At 42.6% G+C, this 16,894-nt stretch overlaps 2 protein-coding genes across 7 annotated transcripts in view; one reads left to right on the forward strand and one right to left on the reverse strand.

Moving 5' to 3' along the window:
- The window catches only part of Ppp6c (protein phosphatase 6 catalytic subunit), a 43,413-nt gene extending 39,664 nt beyond the window's left edge, over positions 1-3,749 (reverse strand). The window contains exon 1 of one of the 2 annotated variants that reach the window (XM_003470777.4): positions 3,563-3,749. In XM_003470777.4, the coding sequence (XP_003470825.1) occupies positions 3,563-3,637 (75 nt within the window). In that variant the 5' untranslated portion in view covers positions 3,638-3,749. Of the gene's footprint in view, positions 1-3,351; positions 3,511-3,562 lie in introns of those variants that run through there. The other variant, XM_063227558.1, reaches the window with a different exon arrangement.
- Positions 3,750-3,803: 54 nt separating this feature from the next.
- Positions 3,804-16,894, forward strand: part of Rabepk (Rab9 effector protein with kelch motifs) — a 31,138-nt gene continuing 18,047 nt past the window's right edge. The window contains exons 1-3 of one of the 5 annotated variants that reach the window (XM_063227544.1): positions 3,817-4,001; positions 10,267-10,336; positions 13,020-13,078. In XM_063227544.1, the coding sequence (XP_063083614.1) occupies positions 13,026-13,078 (53 nt within the window). In that variant the 5' untranslated portion in view covers positions 3,817-4,001; positions 10,267-10,336; positions 13,020-13,025. Of the gene's footprint in view, positions 4,002-10,266; positions 10,337-11,259; positions 11,586-11,681; positions 11,769-13,019; positions 13,079-16,894 lie in introns of those variants that run through there. The other 4 variants (XM_013153598.3, XM_003470775.5, XM_013153597.3 and 1 more) reach the window with 4 other exon arrangements.

Consider the following 16,894-nt stretch of genomic DNA (forward strand, 5'->3'; position numbering starts at 1 on the left):
AACATCACTGGTCATTCAAGAGACAAATTAAAACAACCCTGAGATTCCACCTCACCCCAGAAAGAATGGCTATTACCAAGAAATCAAGCAATAACAAATGCTGGAGAGGCTGTGGGGAAAAAGGAACCCTTTTCCACTGTTGATGGGAGTGCAGACAGATGCAGCCACTGGAAATCAGTGTGGAGATTCCTCAAAAACTAGGAGTCGAGGTCCCATTCAACCCATGTATTCCCCTTCTGGGTTATCTTCCCAGAAGAATTAAAAACTCATACTACAGTGATGTATGTGCACTCCTGTTTACAATACAATTTGTTTTGTTTTGTTTTGTCTTTTTCGTTTTTATCGGTACCAGGGATCGAACTCACAACTGCCTGCTTGCAAGGCAGGCGCTTATGCTGCTGAGCTAAATCCCCAGCCCTACAATACAATTTGTAATAGCTAAATCTTGGAAACAACCTAAATACCCATCGACTGAGGAATGGATAAAAAAGATGATGTGGTATTTTTATACAATGGAGCACTACTCAGTCATAAAGAAGGATAAACTTGAGACTTTTATAGGTGAATGGACACAACTTGAGACCATACTCAGCAGTGAAATAAATGAAACATGCATGTGTAAACGTATTCTTTCGCTAATGGGAAGCTGAAACAATATATGTAATATATATAGATATAAATAAAACACAATGTATATACCATTGTCACCCTAATTATTGTGTTTTGAAATTTTAATTTTTTTTCTGTTTAAAATAGATTTGAGGGCTGGGGATTTAGCTCAGTAGCCTAAGCACTTGCCTGGCAAGTGCAAGGTTGTGAGTTCAATACCTGGTATCAAAAAATAAAAATAAAATAAAATAGATTTGAAAAGAAAAAAAATTTCGTCAGGGATTTGGCTCAGTAGTACAAGCGCCTGCCTGGCAAGCGTGTAGTCATGAGCTCGATGCCTGGTACAAAAAAAAAGGAAAAAAATTCTATAGGTGGTACTGACAGATTTAGCCAACATCTAACAAGCTATCCTGTAATCAAAAAGTGAGGAAATGCCAAGAGTGGTGGTGCACACCTATAATCCCAGCACTAAAGAGGATGAGGTAGGAAGGTCTCCAGGGTTTCAAAGTCATTGTCTGGTACATATTAAGTTCCAGGCCAGCCTGGACTACTTAGCAAGACCCTGTCTTTAAAAAAAAAAAAAAAAAAAAAAAAAGGAGGGGCTGGGGGCATAAGTGTCTGCCCGGCAAGTGTAAGGTCATGAGTTCAATCCCCAGTACCAAAAAAAGGGAAGAAAAATATTATTATAAAACATCTATGTACCTTCTAAGCCAAACAATATGGAACTTGTTTGTTATTCATCCAGAACAAGGGGGTTCAAAAGTCATTCACGATTTCCATTAGATCTAATACACCAAATAATTAAAATATATGGAGCAGCAAAATTCCAACCAGGACATCCATCATCGAAGTCTTCACCATTACATTTTTTTTTCACCATTACATTTAATAGGTAGACATTTTATTGAAATTATACCACCCTAGGGGAAAAACAGAAAGGCCAATATGACAATGTGAAGTATGTTGTTCAAAGACAATAATGCAAAAAAAATTTGGAAAGAGGCTCTATACTACTATCCAGATTGGAATGTTGCAATGTGTATTGAATGTTTTTATGCATATCATACACAGCCAGGCATCGTGACACACACCTGTAATCCCAGCACTTGGAGGCTGAGAGAGAAGGATCACCATGAGTTCATGGCCAGCCTGGGCTAGACAGTGTGAAGCCAGTGTGGACTACATGGTGAGACCTTGTCTCAAAAAAACAAAAAACAAAAATTAACAAAGAAGGGGCTAGGGGTTTAGCTCAGCGGCATAAGCACCTGCCTTGCAAGCAGGCAGTCGTGAGTTCAATCCCTGGTACCGATAAAAAGGAAAAAGACAAAAAAAAAAAAAAAATTAACAAAGAAAATGCTATTTTTGGTCAAACTGTATTTAAATAATCAGACTGCTAAGTGGGTAAGTCTCAATGTTAATTATATTGTTTTCTTAAACCAAACAGCACAAAAATGCCACAAAACCTAACCGAAAAGACGGATGAACATGAATGCTGAGAAAAGCCATGTCCGTATTTTTTTGTATTTTAAATTATCCTTATTTTAAAGTATCCTATTAAAAAATGGGAAAATTCATAAGAGTGACTCCCTTATAACAAATACAATTTATGTAAGTACAATTCAATTACATTCACAGCAGCATTGTGACCTTGTGTATTTTGCAACCTTTATGATTGATGTTAGGCATCAACTTCCTGCACCAAACAGTAAAACACACATACTGTAAATCCTTAAGAAAAATAATTTACTGAAAAAGATCATTTTTCTTGCAAAACAAACTGTTATAAACTCACAGCTAAAAGTATAAAAAGGATACAAACTTCAAGTTTACCCTTACCACACAGCAAAGCAATGTGAATGGAATAAAACAGACACCAGCACCAGTGACTAACACGCCCAAAAACTTAAGCACTACTTTTAGCAAAATCACAGAAACACTTCAAAAATTTACAAACACTTCAAAAGCTTATATTCTTTTAGTCTTTCATTTATTGCCTTTCCCATACATTTACACTTATGTGAACTTTTACTCTTCATCTGAACCTTTACTTTTAGCTGGACAATAATAAGTCATCACCTTTAAAATGCCAAGAAAATGAAACCTTCCGTTAAGGAGTTATGGAGAAAGAATTTTAAAAACAGAAACATTTGTAATTTGGGCTGGGCTGTAGCTCAGTGATAGAGCACTTGCCTGGCATCCGTGAAGTCCTAGGTTCAAATTCCCAGTAGCACAAATAAAAAAGTTAAAATAAATGACGTGGATTATTTTTAAGAGAGAGAGAGAAATGGATTTGTATTTAGTGACAACTGTCTATTCATTTAAATTAGTTCAACAACGTCCTATGAAATGGAGTTCCAATCACGGTAAGAAAGCACTTCTAAAAAGCAATGGAAAGGAGTGTTAAGGAAAGAGCAGCAACCTGACATTCTCTCACATCACTACCAAACCGCCCAGGTCCACCGCCGGGACGAGGACACACTGGGCCCGCGTCCCAGGAGCGGCGGTACGTTCTGTCAGACGCCTGCACTCCGCGCACCTGTCACCTCTTCTAGGGATGACCTACACCGAGAACACAGCCCGCTAGGGCCCGGCTCCGACTCCCGGGGATCTGGGCATAGGGTGAAGAAGGAAGGAGAACATTTTAAGCAAAGCTGCTAGGGCTCCGAGTCTTGGGACACTCTGAAGGCCAGAAACAACGACTTCAGGACAGAGGCCGCGACATCTCTCGGAATCCCCGCTCACCGAGCCGGGACAGCAGTAGAGGAACTCGGGTTCGCCCTGCTCTCCGGAGACGCCAAGTCACACCGGGTCGCCAAGCACCGCGAAGACCTCTCTACAGCGACCAGACAGGACACCCGACAGGGGTCCCGCGGAAAGGAAGGGCGGGCCGGCGGGCGCCCCACAGCCGGAAGGGGCGAGCCCCGCAAGCAGAGTTCCCTGCGGCCGGGCTCACCTTCAGGTCGTTTTCCGGCAGGTACTTGCACAGCCGCGCTATCTCCACATACTTGTCCAGATCTAGCGGCGCCATTTTAGGAATACCAAGCCGCGGTTGCAGTAGCGGCAGGAGCGCCGAAGGCTGTAGTAGCGGAGGCAGCGGCGGAGGCCGAAGCCGGAACTCTACCTACGTCACGTCCGGCCCTTCGGTGGCGTCTGCGCAGTGACGTTAAAGCGAGCCGCCGCTTGGGCACGCTCTTCATCCTCTCTGGAAGAAACCAGTCTTCAGGCGCCAAGAGACCCCCTCAGTCTCGATCTGGCGACCAAAATCTTTTGGGACTCGTAGTTGTCTGTCGCAGGGAGTTCTGGGACTTGTAGTTTTCAAGTGTGGCAAACTACTCTTCTTTCCCTGTTCTTGCACCCAAGTCACTTCGTGGGAGCAGCAAGGCTTTTCCGAGGTAACACGGCAAAGTGGGTGACTCCAGGGCCTAGACTCTACACCTCAGTTTCTCATTCCGACCGTTAAGCAATAGCTCATTAAAACATCTTCAGTTAAAAATTGGGTAAGGAGCTCAGTAGTACAGCGCCTGCCTGGCAAGTGCGAGGTCCTGAGCCTGATTCTCGGTACGCCCTCGCCGCCAAAAAAAAAAAAATGGGTAAGCTTAGCTAGCTATAACAGTTTTTTCCTACCTTTCCAAAGCCTTATGAAAACCTTACCCAGACCCATGGCACAGATATAAGGCTTACAGGACTCCTGCCCTGGAAAGAAGGAAAGCAAATGTTAAATGTGTTTGTTTTGTTTTGTTTTGTTTTGCTGTGTTCAGTTCTCATAACGACTAATAGGAATGCAAAGCATGGAGATGTTAACTTGCCCCACAACCCTTTTCCTTTTTTTTAAATTTTTAATTAACCAGGGATCAAACTCACTACCGCGCGCTTGCCAGGCAAGTGCTTATGCACCTGAGCTAAATCCCCAGCCTTGCACCACATCTCACAGGAAGCAGTGCAGAGCCAAGATTAAAAGATAGACTCCTAGTTTAAGCATACTGCCATGTGGGCCCCGTGAAGACAGGGAGTTTTTTTGTTGTATCCTCAGAGCCAAGAGTAGCACCTTTTAGCCTGGCATGGTGGTGCAAGCCTGTAATCCCTGCACTCAGGAAGCTGAGGCAGGAGAATTGCCGGAAGTTCAAGACCAGCCTAAGCTACATAGTGAGTTTAGGACCAGCCTGAAACACATAGCAAGACCCCATCTCAAACAAAACAAATAGTACTTGGCACTTAGAATACCTTTACCATTTGTTCATTCCATAATTATTTATTGAACACCATCTGTCCACCATGTAAAGTTGTAGGTACTGGAAATACTCAGAGAACAGAGAACACAATAAATAAAGATCTCTATCTTCAATCTGTAGTTTATATTCTAGTAAAGAAATACAGAATATAAACAGTAAATTGATTTACAATGTATTAAAAAGTTACATATGCTAGGAAAAAAAGCCCCAGCAGGGTAAGAGAAATGAGGTGGTACATTTTTAAGAGCCAATAATGTGTTAATGGTGGCATAAATCTGTGATCCCAGCACCAGGGAAGTTAATGCCCGAAGATTGCAACAAGATTCAGGCCAACTTGGCTTACATAAAGAGTTCAAGGTTAGCCTGAACTGACACAGCAATAGCCTGTCCCAAAAAACAAACCCCCAAAACTAAATAAATAAAATTGTAGTGTTTGTTTGTTTGTTTGTTTGTTTTTTAAATTGTAGTTTTAAAAAGTAGGTGAGTGAGGCCTGGTGCCTCACACCTTTCATCCCAGCAGTTGGAAGGCTGAGACAGGAGGATCACTGGAAGTTTAAGGCCAGCCTGGGCTATGTAGGAGTTCAAGGCCAACTTGAACTACATAGCAAGAACCTGAATCAAACAAAAAAAGGTCTGAGAGAAAAGAAATGCTAGTGCAGCCACATACAGAAACACCACAATAACATCCAGGAGGCACATTTATTTACGTGGACAGGCACTGATGGGATCATTCTCAGAATATCAGACCCTGATCTCTGATGTTCTAGAGCTTTTACATGATGGATAAGGAGGAGGTACAAAAGCAAGACAAAACAGCCTGGAAGCTCTGGTTAACTAATGAAGTGAGATCATCAGTAATGGCAGTAGATTAATGATCACCAGTTCATGAAGCTTGGGCCAATGGTACAATCAGCCATCCTGCATGTTTGGTGAAGCCCTCATAGTTACAGGGGTCAAGAAAGTAATTACAAAGCCATGAAGCAGTTACAGAGCTAGGCAGTTTCAAAACAACAAAGTTTTAAAAACAATAATTTCTCTTGTACAGTTTTTCCCTTTCACTAGTACATATGATTGAAGCAATGAGAGGAATGGAACAGGACAGCAGAAAAAAAGGAGTACATTGTTTTTTTTTTTGTTTTTTTTTTTTTTTTGTCTTTTTCATTTTTATCGGTACCAGGGATCGAACTCACGACCGCCTGCTTGCAAGGCAGGTGCTTATGCCGCTGAGCTAAATCCCCAGCCCCTGAGTACATTGTTTTTTACTTTTAACCTGAGGGGGAGTTACTGCAGTTTTAAACAGTAATAAAATGATCTAACTTCTTTTCAGAGGATCACCCCAGCTGCTGTATGGGACTGTAAGACAGTAATAATGTAACAGAGAACATAGGATACAGTTAAATCATCCAATACTAACACGTGACCAATAAGTATTTGTTGAGACCCCAGAATGAATCATCTTGCTGTAAAGTATATTTTGAGGACAACGAGCTAATGTTTTTGTTTTGTTTTGCCATGTTGAGGTGAACTGAGGGCCTCCCACATACTAGACAAATGTTCTACCAGAGTCCCAGTGGGAAAAATGTTAAGATTTTTGAATGAAGATCTTTGTAGTATTCCTTTTTTTTTTTTTTTTTTTTTTTTTGAGACAGGGTATGTAGCCCAGGTTGACTTCAACTCACTAGATATGTAGGCCAGCCTCACATTCTCAGTGATCCCTCCTGCCTTGGCCTCCTAAGTGCTAGGACTAAAGAAAGGCACAATACCCAGCTGTATTAATGGTATAACTGTTTTGTAAATATAAAATTATTTTAAAGTAAAATTAATTTTAAAAGTTTGTTGCAAAATGAATAAAGTCCACAAGCATTCATTTCTTCATGCAGCTCATAATTTCTGTGGGGTCTATGATGTGACTCACACAGCTATCCTCCTTGCCATAATGTGGCTTACATCTGGTAGGGCAGATAAATAATAAATATAGAAAGATTTAATTGCGCAAAGTTTGATTAGTGCTAGAGGGGAAAGGAGGAGGTATCAGTGAGACAAAGGGAGTAGAAGAGGCCTAAATTAGTTGACAAGGTAGTACAATTAAAATACACAGACTTGGAGTGTCGGGCATGGTGGCCCGCTCCTATAATCCCAGCACTCAGGAGGCTGAGGTAGGCTCATTGCAAGTTCAAGACCAGCCTGGGCTACAAGTGAGCCCGAGGTCAGCCTGAACCGCATAGCAAGACCCTGTCTCAAAAAGTTAAATAATAATAATAATACCTCATATGTTTGTATGAGATTTAATAGAGTTAATATCAGCGTCTCTTGGAGAAAAATCCCAAATGACAAAAAGAGGCTGTAGTTATTTCAGTTTTTCTTTTTTCTTTTTTTTTATAGTCAAATTTGAAAATTGGTAATTCACTTTTCATCTCTGAACCTGGATAACAGGGAGGAGGAAATTCTACCCTAGAAGATCCCTCTTGCAAACCTCATTGAGTGAATGTCTCCTCCACCCATCTGCAGTGGGCAAAAAGCAGGAAAGCACCTTTCAGAGTGTTGAGCAGGTTCCTGGGCAAGTGACAGACGCATCGGTTGATCTGGTAGACAGTGGACAGAGCTTGATGACAGGACAGTGTTGGCTTCTATAGGCCAGGAGATCTGGGCTCCAGCTTCTGCCATCTGTGTCAGTAAATCATTTTAAATTCTCCAGATCTTAACTCCCATTTTCAAAAATAGATTTCAGATGTTCCTTCTTAGATTCTCAAGTATGATCTCTAGTCTAAAGGCACAGACCTTTGGTTTCCCAGGGATATAGCTTAGCAGCACAGTGCCTGCCTGGCAAGCATGAGATCATTAGTTCAATTTCCCTTACAAAAAAAAGTAAATAAATAAATAAATGGATACACCTGGGGCTGGGATGTAGCTCAGTGGCATAAGCGCCTGTCTTGTAAGCAGGCAGTCGTGAGTTCGATCCCCGGTACCGATAAAAAAGAAAAAGACAAAAATAAATAAATAAATAAATAAATGGATACACCCCACAATGAAAAATGGCGGGTTTTTTTGCCCACAAAACTTCCAACCTTTCTTATACATGTGCCTGTCCCAACATGGCATGGCCAAAAGACACAGAGGACACAAGAACCTTCTGCCCCTCTGAACACAAATCACCATCTAGATCCACATGGACATATGGCAGATCCGCCCACCCTTGGTTTTCTTTTTCAAAGGACAGCAGAATGATTGATGTCCTTAAACTCCTATTTGGCAGATGGTCAGTGGGAGCTTTCCATTAACATGAGTCTCAGGAAGACTCCAGGTTTTAGAAATAGAATCCTTTAGCAATGAGGAGAGCTGTGGACCTTCAAGTCCATTTTGTCTATAATTTTTTTTTTTTTATCATTACCTGGGATTGAACTCACCACTGCTTGCTTGCAAGGCAGGTGCTTATGCCGCTGAGCTAAATCCCCAGCCTCATAAATTTTTTTTTGATACCAGGAATTAAACTCAGGACCCTGCACTTGCTAGGCAGGCACTATGCTAATGAGCTATATCCTCAACCCCTTGTCTATAAATATTTTTTTTGTCATAAATTTTGGTTATGCTTTCAAATAGCTAAAAAAAATAAGCCTTTGACTTGTATTATCAAATCCTCTCAGTAGTTCTCTACACTATAGGTTATTACTATCCTATTCAGTACATGAGGAAACTGGAGTGCAGAGAGTGTGATAAATTTGCCACTGTCAGAGTTGATGGTTTGTGCCAGAGCCTGGAGTTTTCTTTTTCTTTTTCAGTATTGGGGATTGAACCCAGGGCCTTTATACTGAGCTAATTTCAATCCTCTTCTTTGGTTTGTTTGTTTGTTTTGAATTCTGAGACAGGGTCTCACTAAATTGTCCAGGCTGGACTCACACTTGTACCCCTCCTGCCTCTGCCTCTTCTAAGTGCTGAAGCCTGAATCTGAACCCAAGTACATCTTACTTCATCTCACTAAGCTACCCTAGTGCTACAGTCCCAGAATTCCCATTGTTTCCAACCTCAGCTTTTTCTTCTAATTCAGGGAATACAGTTTTTAGGATCAGACATATATGAGCTATTTCTCCAAGTTTTTTGTTGGTTGGGTTTTTTGTTTGTTTATTTGGTTGGTTTTTTGGTTTAGTTTTTTTGTTTGTTTGTTTGTTTGTTTGTTTTGTCTTTTTCCTTTTTATCGGTACTGGGGATTGAACTCACGACTGCCTGCTTACAAGGCAGGCGCTTATGTCGCTGAGCTAAATCCCCAGCCCTAGTTTTTTTTGTTTGTTTTGAGACAGGGTCTCACCTTGTAGTTCAGAAGGCTGGCCTTGAACTCACTTTGTAGCCTGGGCTGGCCTTGAGTTTGTAGCAGTCCTCTTTCCACATTATGAGGTAGCACAGGGAATCTAGGGCTAGGAAGCACAGCAAAGACAATACAGATAGACAGACCCAGAGACCATAGTTTATACACAGTGGAGACCAACTCAGTATCAAGCCCAACCCCTGGGTGGAGCACTTTATACATTGTCTCTTGTATTCCCCATACTCTCCTTGGTTGACTTGTTTTATTTATTTATTTATTTTTAATTTTTTTTTTTATCAGTACCGGGGGATCTAACTCAGGACCACCTGCTTGCAAGGCAGGTGCTTATGTCGCTGAGCTAAATCCCCAGTCCCGACTTTTTTCTTTTGAGACAGGATCTCCCTATGTTGTTCAGGTTGTGTGTGTGTATGTGTGGTTTTTTTTTTTTTCTTTCTTTTTAAAATAAACAATCTCTGGCAGGTGCTTGTTAAAGGTTTTGGGTTTTGTTTTGTTTTATTTTGTTTTGCTTCGTTTTTTGTTTTTTGTTTGAGATAGGGTCTCATTGTATAGTTCAAACTGGCCTTGAACTCCCTTATGTAACCCAGGCTGAGTGCTGGGATTACAGGCATGTGTCACCACACCTGGCAAGTTTTATTAATGAAAAATGTTGCATGGTTTATTTTTCACCAGTCTGTTCTGGCATGTTTCCAATGATATCAGAGTCACCTGGATCAGTGATCACCAGTGCGCATACTCCGTAGTATTTTCCACATGCTGCATCCAGTTCAATTTTATTGCCACTGTAGTGGTGGACTCCAGTTTTGGCCACCATGGTATAGTACTCTATTTCAGATTTCCTCAGAGCTCAGCAGTTGGTGGCAAGAATGACTGATTTCGCTTTGCCTTGGCTGATTAATTTCAGCAGCCTGTTTTGGGTTTGTTGTTGTTGTTGTTGTTGTTTGTTTTGTTTTTTGAGACAGGGTCTCACTATGCAGTTCAGGCTGGTCTTAAGCTCACTTTGTAGCCCAGGCTGGTTTCAAACTCGCAGTAATCTTCCTGCCTCAGCCTCCTGAGTTGCAATTACAGGGTTACAGGCCACCATGCCCTACACAGCATCTGCTTTTACTCCAGCAGGTTCTTTCCACTTTTCGTTACAAGTGGAGCCTAGAGTTGTTGGACTCCAGAGATCTTCCCATCTAAGGTACGGACAATCCTCTACTAAGAGCAGCGGCCACGATGGTCAGGGAGCAAAAAAGAAAGCTCAGGCTAACCTTGAATTCACTATGTAGCCCAGGCTGGCCTCGAATTTACAGCAGTCCCCCTGCCTCAGTCTCCAACTGCTGGGATTGCAGGTGTGTACCATCCTGCTGTGCTTCATGGACTTTTTATTCCTTGGACCCTTTAAAACCGCCCCTAGTTATTTTGTTTGTTTTTGTTATTGTTGTTATTCAATAATACTCTGATTAGATTGTAAACTCCTGGAGACCAAGAGCACATCATCTGGAGCCTGCCATGATAGTGAACAGCATTAGAGAATGTATGTGCCATTTAGCGCCACATGATTTGAACTGGCCTCAGGACTGCGCCGGCAGATTGCACATTGGGGAAAGCACCGCAGCTCTCCCTTTTGAAGCTGTTTCTGCTGGGTTGAAGCAGGAAGATGGCTGTCAGTTTGAAGCCAGCCCAAACTGCAAAGCAAGACACTGAGTCAAAAACAAAACAAAACACCCAAACCGTTGGGCATGGTGGTACAAGCCTGTCATCCCAACACTCTGAAGGCTGAGGCAGGACTGCTGCTGACTTGATGACAGCATAATGGCTACATAATCTCAAGGTCAGCCTGAACTACACGTAGTGAGAACCTGTCTCAAAAAAGCAAAACAAAGCAGACCAAAAACCAACTAAGCCAGTCCTTGCTACCACTGTCACTAAAAATGCAAGAGATAGTTCCTTTAAGATAGACCAGCTGCTGCCCAAGGAATTTGGGTCACCCTCGTGGACCTCAGCTCCAGTCATTTCTCTTGTGAATTGTTTCCAGGTAGCTAGTCTTATTTACCTGGCCGTTCCTGGTAGGGTTCGACCGGTTCCCCGGGATACTGGGGACTCAGAGCTCTTTCTGCCTAGGCTCAGGAGGCCCCGGAACGCTAGGGCAGCACGAACTGCTAACCGAGGGAGAAGCCGGGCACAGCGATTGGCGCCGACCTGCTTCCGGGACCCGGAGGAGGGGCTGAGTGTACGCCCCGCCCCTGTGGGCGGGACCAGGCCTGAGACTTTCCTAAACCTTTGCAGGTAAAGTGTGCCTGGGCACACTTTAATAAAGTGGTCTCTGGCCAGGTTCGGGTGGAAAGGCGGACCTTGAAGGGGCCCATCTGCGCCCTTTAGGGGACCAAGCTGTAGTCTGCTGGAAAGGGTGGTGTCCTCGATCTCTGGTCCTGCCGCATTGCCTGAAGGTGAGCAGCCATTGCTCTCCTCACCCTATCTGCTGTCCGTCCTGAGAGCTGCCACACGAGGATGGGGCTCCCGAGGACTGGAGGGAGGAGGAGGAGGGGTGCTGAGCGAGGTTCCCGTCCACATGAAGCCTGCACTGCTAAGCTCTGGCCCCTGGGGACTGCAGTCAGTGACCTAGGACGCAGGTGCAGTTTCTTCTTCTGTCCCTTGTTTCACTGTTTCTGCATTCACTCATTCATCTCTCATCTCAATGCTGGGTCCATTGGTATGGGACAGCCCCAGCACTCTAGGAAGTCTAGTGGAATTTAGTCTCTAATCTAATCTAGAGATTTAAAAATAGATAATGGCATTGAGAGTGATTCTTGAAATGCCGGTAACTTAATAGATACTAGCAGAGCTCAGAAGCAGAAGAAACTAGCTTGGGGAAGTAGAAGTGAAAAGCAGAAAAGCAGGGAAGGTTTCATTGCAGAAAGGACATTTGGACTGGGCAATGCAGGTTGACTAGTAGTTTGCATGTTTATAAGCAGGGGTTTCAAGGACAGCAGCTCAGGTTACAAGCTACGAAAGTGCCCCCCTTGGGGCTGGAGATTTTGCCTTGCAAGCCCATGGTCGAGAGTTCGATCCCCTGTACCGATAAAAAAAAAAAAAAAAAAAAAAAAAAATTAAGGGGGCTGGAGATTTAGCTCAGCGGCATAAGCGCCTGCCTTGCAAACAGGCAGTCGTGAGTTCGATCCCCGGTACCGACAAAAAAAAAAAAAAAAAAAAAAAATTAAAAAAGAAAGTGCCTACCGTATTAGAGGAAAGCAAAAAGGCCAATATTACAAGAGTTGAGCTGAATTATCAGAAAAAAAGTTAAACTCAGAAGGCATGACCTTCTGTGCCATGGAGAGTCAAGATTTATCCTAGAATTAACTATTTCTCAGTCTCCTAAGGTGTTTTGTCTTTGATAAACATAAATATTCTATGACCTTTGAAATTCTTATATATGATACTTCCCCATGAGCATGTCAGAAAAATGTAGTCACAAAACTTACATAGTTATGTTAAGGACTGGGGGTGTAGCTTACAAGTACTCACCTAATGTGTGAAGCCCTGGGTTCAACCTCTAGCACCAAATGGGTGGGGGGAGGAAAGGAAAGCAAAGAAAAAAATCCCTATGAAAAGATTGGTGGCACATGTCAGTGATCCCCATTACACAGGAGGCTGAGGCAGGAGAATGGCAAAGTTCCAGCCCAATTTGGGCAATTTAGAAAAACTATCACAAAGTAAAATATAAAAAGGGATGAGGATGATGCTTATTCAGAGCAATTAGGCCTTAAATATTGGAACTTTGAGTAGGAGAGGCTTAAAAGGAGTGATGGACCTTGCCCAGATTTGTTGTTTTAGGAAGAAGATAATCATAAATGTCTAAAAAGTTCCTTTTTTCTTATGCATAGGACACCATGAAGCAACTGCCCGTCTTGGAGCCTGGAGAGAAGCCCAGGAAAGCAACATGGTCTGTAATAAGTAACTCACAGACACACAAATATGAGTTTTGTTTCATTTATAAGTTCACTAACATTTGAACATGAACAAGAAAGGGTAGAGATGAAACTGTTACACTTCCTGGTAATTAGACTCAGACTGTCAGAGATGGTCTTGGTGGGTGGGATAATTATCTCAGAACAGATGCTAATTTTATTAAATCCATTTGCCAAGAAGAGGGAGGCACTGACCATCTGGCATCCCAGGTTCCAATGCTGTGTCTTCCCCTGGACTAAGAGTCATTTTTAGGACTTTTAGGGAATTGAATTTGGATTAAACTGGTGCCAGTGTTTTCTTGGCTGTTCAGTTAGCCCTTCATTCCACAAGGAACTCAGGGGGCAGGGGCTGCTGTGTAGGGTTTGGGGCTCAAAGGTAAATAGTCCCTGGGTAGCCAGGGTACAGACAAAGCAGAAGACGGTGATGGTCTGTGATCACTGCTGACACAGGGCTCATAGGAGGCTGCAGAGAGGTGACAGTGTTTCCCTGAAACCCTGAAGAACAGCTTCCACTCTGATTTCCCTATGTCCATCTTGCTTAATTCCCAGCACACATCTGACCGTGGCATTGCCAAGCTTTTTGTATGATGGACTTTTTTTTTTTTTTTTTGGTACCAGAAATCGAACTCAGAACCTCATGCTTGCCAGGCAAGTGCTTATGCTGCTGAGCTAAATCCCTGGCCCTGATGGATTGTTTTTTGAGGCAGAGTCTCATTATTTAGCTCAGGCTGGTCTTAAATCACCATGTAGTCCAAGGTTGTCTCAAACTTGCGGTGATCTTTCTGCCATAGTCTCCCAAGTACTGGGACTTACAGGTGGACACTGCCACATCCTGCCAGCCTTCCTTAGTTTAAAACCCTTTAGAGGACTGGGGATGTAGCTTAGGAGTAGAACAGATGCCCAGCATATGTAAGGCTCTGGTGCTAGCCCCTGGGTTCTATTTCCAGCAGTATGAAAACAAAAAGCCAAAACCATACTCCTTATACTGGCCTGTTTGGCCTTACATAATCTGTTTTCTTCCTGTCTTTCCAAATTTACTCATTCTTTGCCCTCTTACTCTCCCTTTAACATACCCTGCCCTGTCCCATTTGGGAACTGTATTACCCAGACTTCTCTTTCCTTATGCTTTTCATCTGTTCCTTTGCCCAACTAAATCTAGTGCTTTAAATCTCAGTTCAATTGATGCTTGTTCAAGAAGCCTCCTCTGGCTACCCCATCACCACCTCTCCTCTGATGCTGTTTGCTCACCTGTCTGTCCTATTTTTTTAATTTTTTGTTTTGAAATAAAGCCTCACTCTGTAAAGTAGACTGGCCTTGAACTCAAGATCCTTCTGATCCTTGCAAGTTCAAGACCAACTTGGGCTACAAAGTGAGCTTAAAGCCAGCCTGAACTGCATAGTGAGACCCTGTCTCAAAAAAGACTAAAAAATAGGGGCTGGGGATTTAGCTCAGTGGCATAAGCGCCTGCCTTGCAAGCAGGCAGTTGTGAGTTCGATCCCCGGTACCAATAAAAAGGAAAAAGAAAAAAAAAAGACTAAAAAATAAAGATCCTTCTGCCTCAGTTTTCAGCATGCAAGGATTATAGGCATATACCACCATGTCTAGTTTATCCTGTACTTTTTTTATAACTGAAATGAAGTAAATAATTGCTGAGATTGTTAGTATTTTTCTTTGCAATTAATCTCTAAGGGCTATAAAGGCAGTGAAATTTTTGGCTTATTTATAATTTATCTGAATGTCTATGTGTTCTTCTAAGTTAACCTTTTGCCTTTTTCTTTTTCTTTTTTTTTTTTTTTTTTTTTTTTTTTTTTGTCTTTTTCCTTTTTATTGGTACCGGGGATCGAACTCACAACTGCCTGCTTTCAAGGCAGGCGCTTATGCCGCTGACCTAAATCCCCAGCCCCTTGTTTTTTGCTTTGAGACAGGGTCTCACTATGTAGCCCAGGCTGGTCTTGAACTCCTGGCACTCCTCCTGCCTCAGCCTCACTTGGCCAGACCTTTTAACTTTTTTAAGCCTCAGTTCCTCAATTGTAAAACTCAAATGACAATAGTATGAATTCTCAAAGGATTTCTAAACAGATGGGAAAAAACTAGGGTTCAAATGTGCTTAGCATCATTTGTGGTACATTGTTAGTAGCTGTTCACATGGTAATGGGATATGTGAGTCCGAAAAGTCATAGGAGAAAGAACAAGAAACAGTTTGGAAATCACTGATGAACAGAGATAAGCCAGGCATGGTGGTGCCCCTCTGTAATTCCAGCACTCTGCAAGCCATGCCCAGGAAACTTAGTAACTTAGAAAGACCCTGTCTCAAAATCAAAAATAAAGAAAAGGCTGAGGATGTAACTCAATGTGAAAGGTCCTAAATTCAATCTTAGGTACTAGAATATAAAATAAAATTTATTGGGGTCTTGGCCTACCCTCAATCTCCTAAACGAGTGGATAGCAAATGGTTTATATAAAAGAGACCAGTGGTATGATTTTGGATCATCCCGGAAGATGAGAATCATCTTGGGAATAAAGACAAAGAGCTTCACCAAACAGCTCTATTTATTTGGTTTTCAAACAAAGGGAGAGGATACTGAGGCGAGCACAGGAACTGAGCAGGACTTTGGGAGTCAGTTCAAAAACTTGTTCCAAGAAACACATTTTCCCATTAAGAGAACTACCTTATCGCTAAGGAGGGCAGCTTGATTGCTCTGAAATGGAGCAGCAGCCCATGTCCTAGGCCGCCTCAGTTGTGGTTTTCTTGACTTCAGAGCACTAGGCATACACCGTCTTCTAACACAGCCACAAGTCCCTGTGCTCCGTGACTTAGCCCTACTCAGCCCAGTCTCCCAACAAAAATTAAAATTTAAAGAAGGTAAAAAGATAGTAGATTGAGGAGAGGAGAATTCTGAGGATGCTGAGCATTAGGAGGACCCTGGAGCATTAGAAGGAAAGGAGTCCAAGAAGAAAACAGAGCAGGGCCTGGGGATTTAGCTCAGTGGCATAAGCACCTGCCTTGCAAGTGTGTGGTTGTGAGTTCGATCACTGGTACCGGTAAAAATACAAAAAAAAAAAAAAAAAAAAAAAAAGAAAGAAAGAAAGAAAGAAAGAAAGAAAACAGAGCCCCATAAAAGGTAGAGATCTAGAAGTAAACCAGACAAGGTAGTTGGCACACCTCAGTAACCCTAGCTACCTGGAGGCTATAGCAGGAAGATCACCTGAGCCCAAGAGTTCATGACCTGTTTGGGCAACATAATAGGACCTGGAGTGACAGAGACAGAGATAGAGGAGCTGGCGATTTAGCTCAGCAGCATAAGCACCTGCCTTGCAAGTGTACGGTCATGAGTTCCATCCCTGGTACCAATAAAAAAGAAAAAAAAAGAGACAGAGGCACCAACCCCCCCATCCCAAAGGGAGGGTGTGGGGAAGCCACGTTACTATTTTACAAATGAGGAAACTGAAGTTCCAAAAGGTTATTTTGTTTAGAGACAGGGTCTCACTATGTAGTTCAGGCTGGCCTTGAACTCAGTATGTAGCCCAAGCTGTCTTTCAATTCACAGCACTCTTCTTGCCTCAGCCTCCTGAGTGCTGGAATTATAGGCACGTGCCACTGTGCGTGGCTACAAACTACCAAGATGTACCCGTGAACGTTTCTGGATGTCAGTTTCCCCATCTATCAAGCAACAACCTTCCTAGTACTGTGTATTCCCTGTAGATTACCATGAGGTGAGAGTAGGGACAAAATTGAACAGCAAAGGACTCTGAGCAAAGGAAAGATACCGTTGGTGATCAGGGATGCACTG

The sequence above is a fragment of the Cavia porcellus genome, unplaced genomic scaffold (genome assembly GCF_034190915.1).
Source record: "Cavia porcellus strain 051 isolate PalLab524CR breed Dunkin Hartley unplaced genomic scaffold, mCavPor4.1 scaffold_1, whole genome shotgun sequence".
NCBI lineage: Eukaryota > Metazoa > Chordata > Mammalia > Rodentia > Caviidae > Cavia > Cavia porcellus.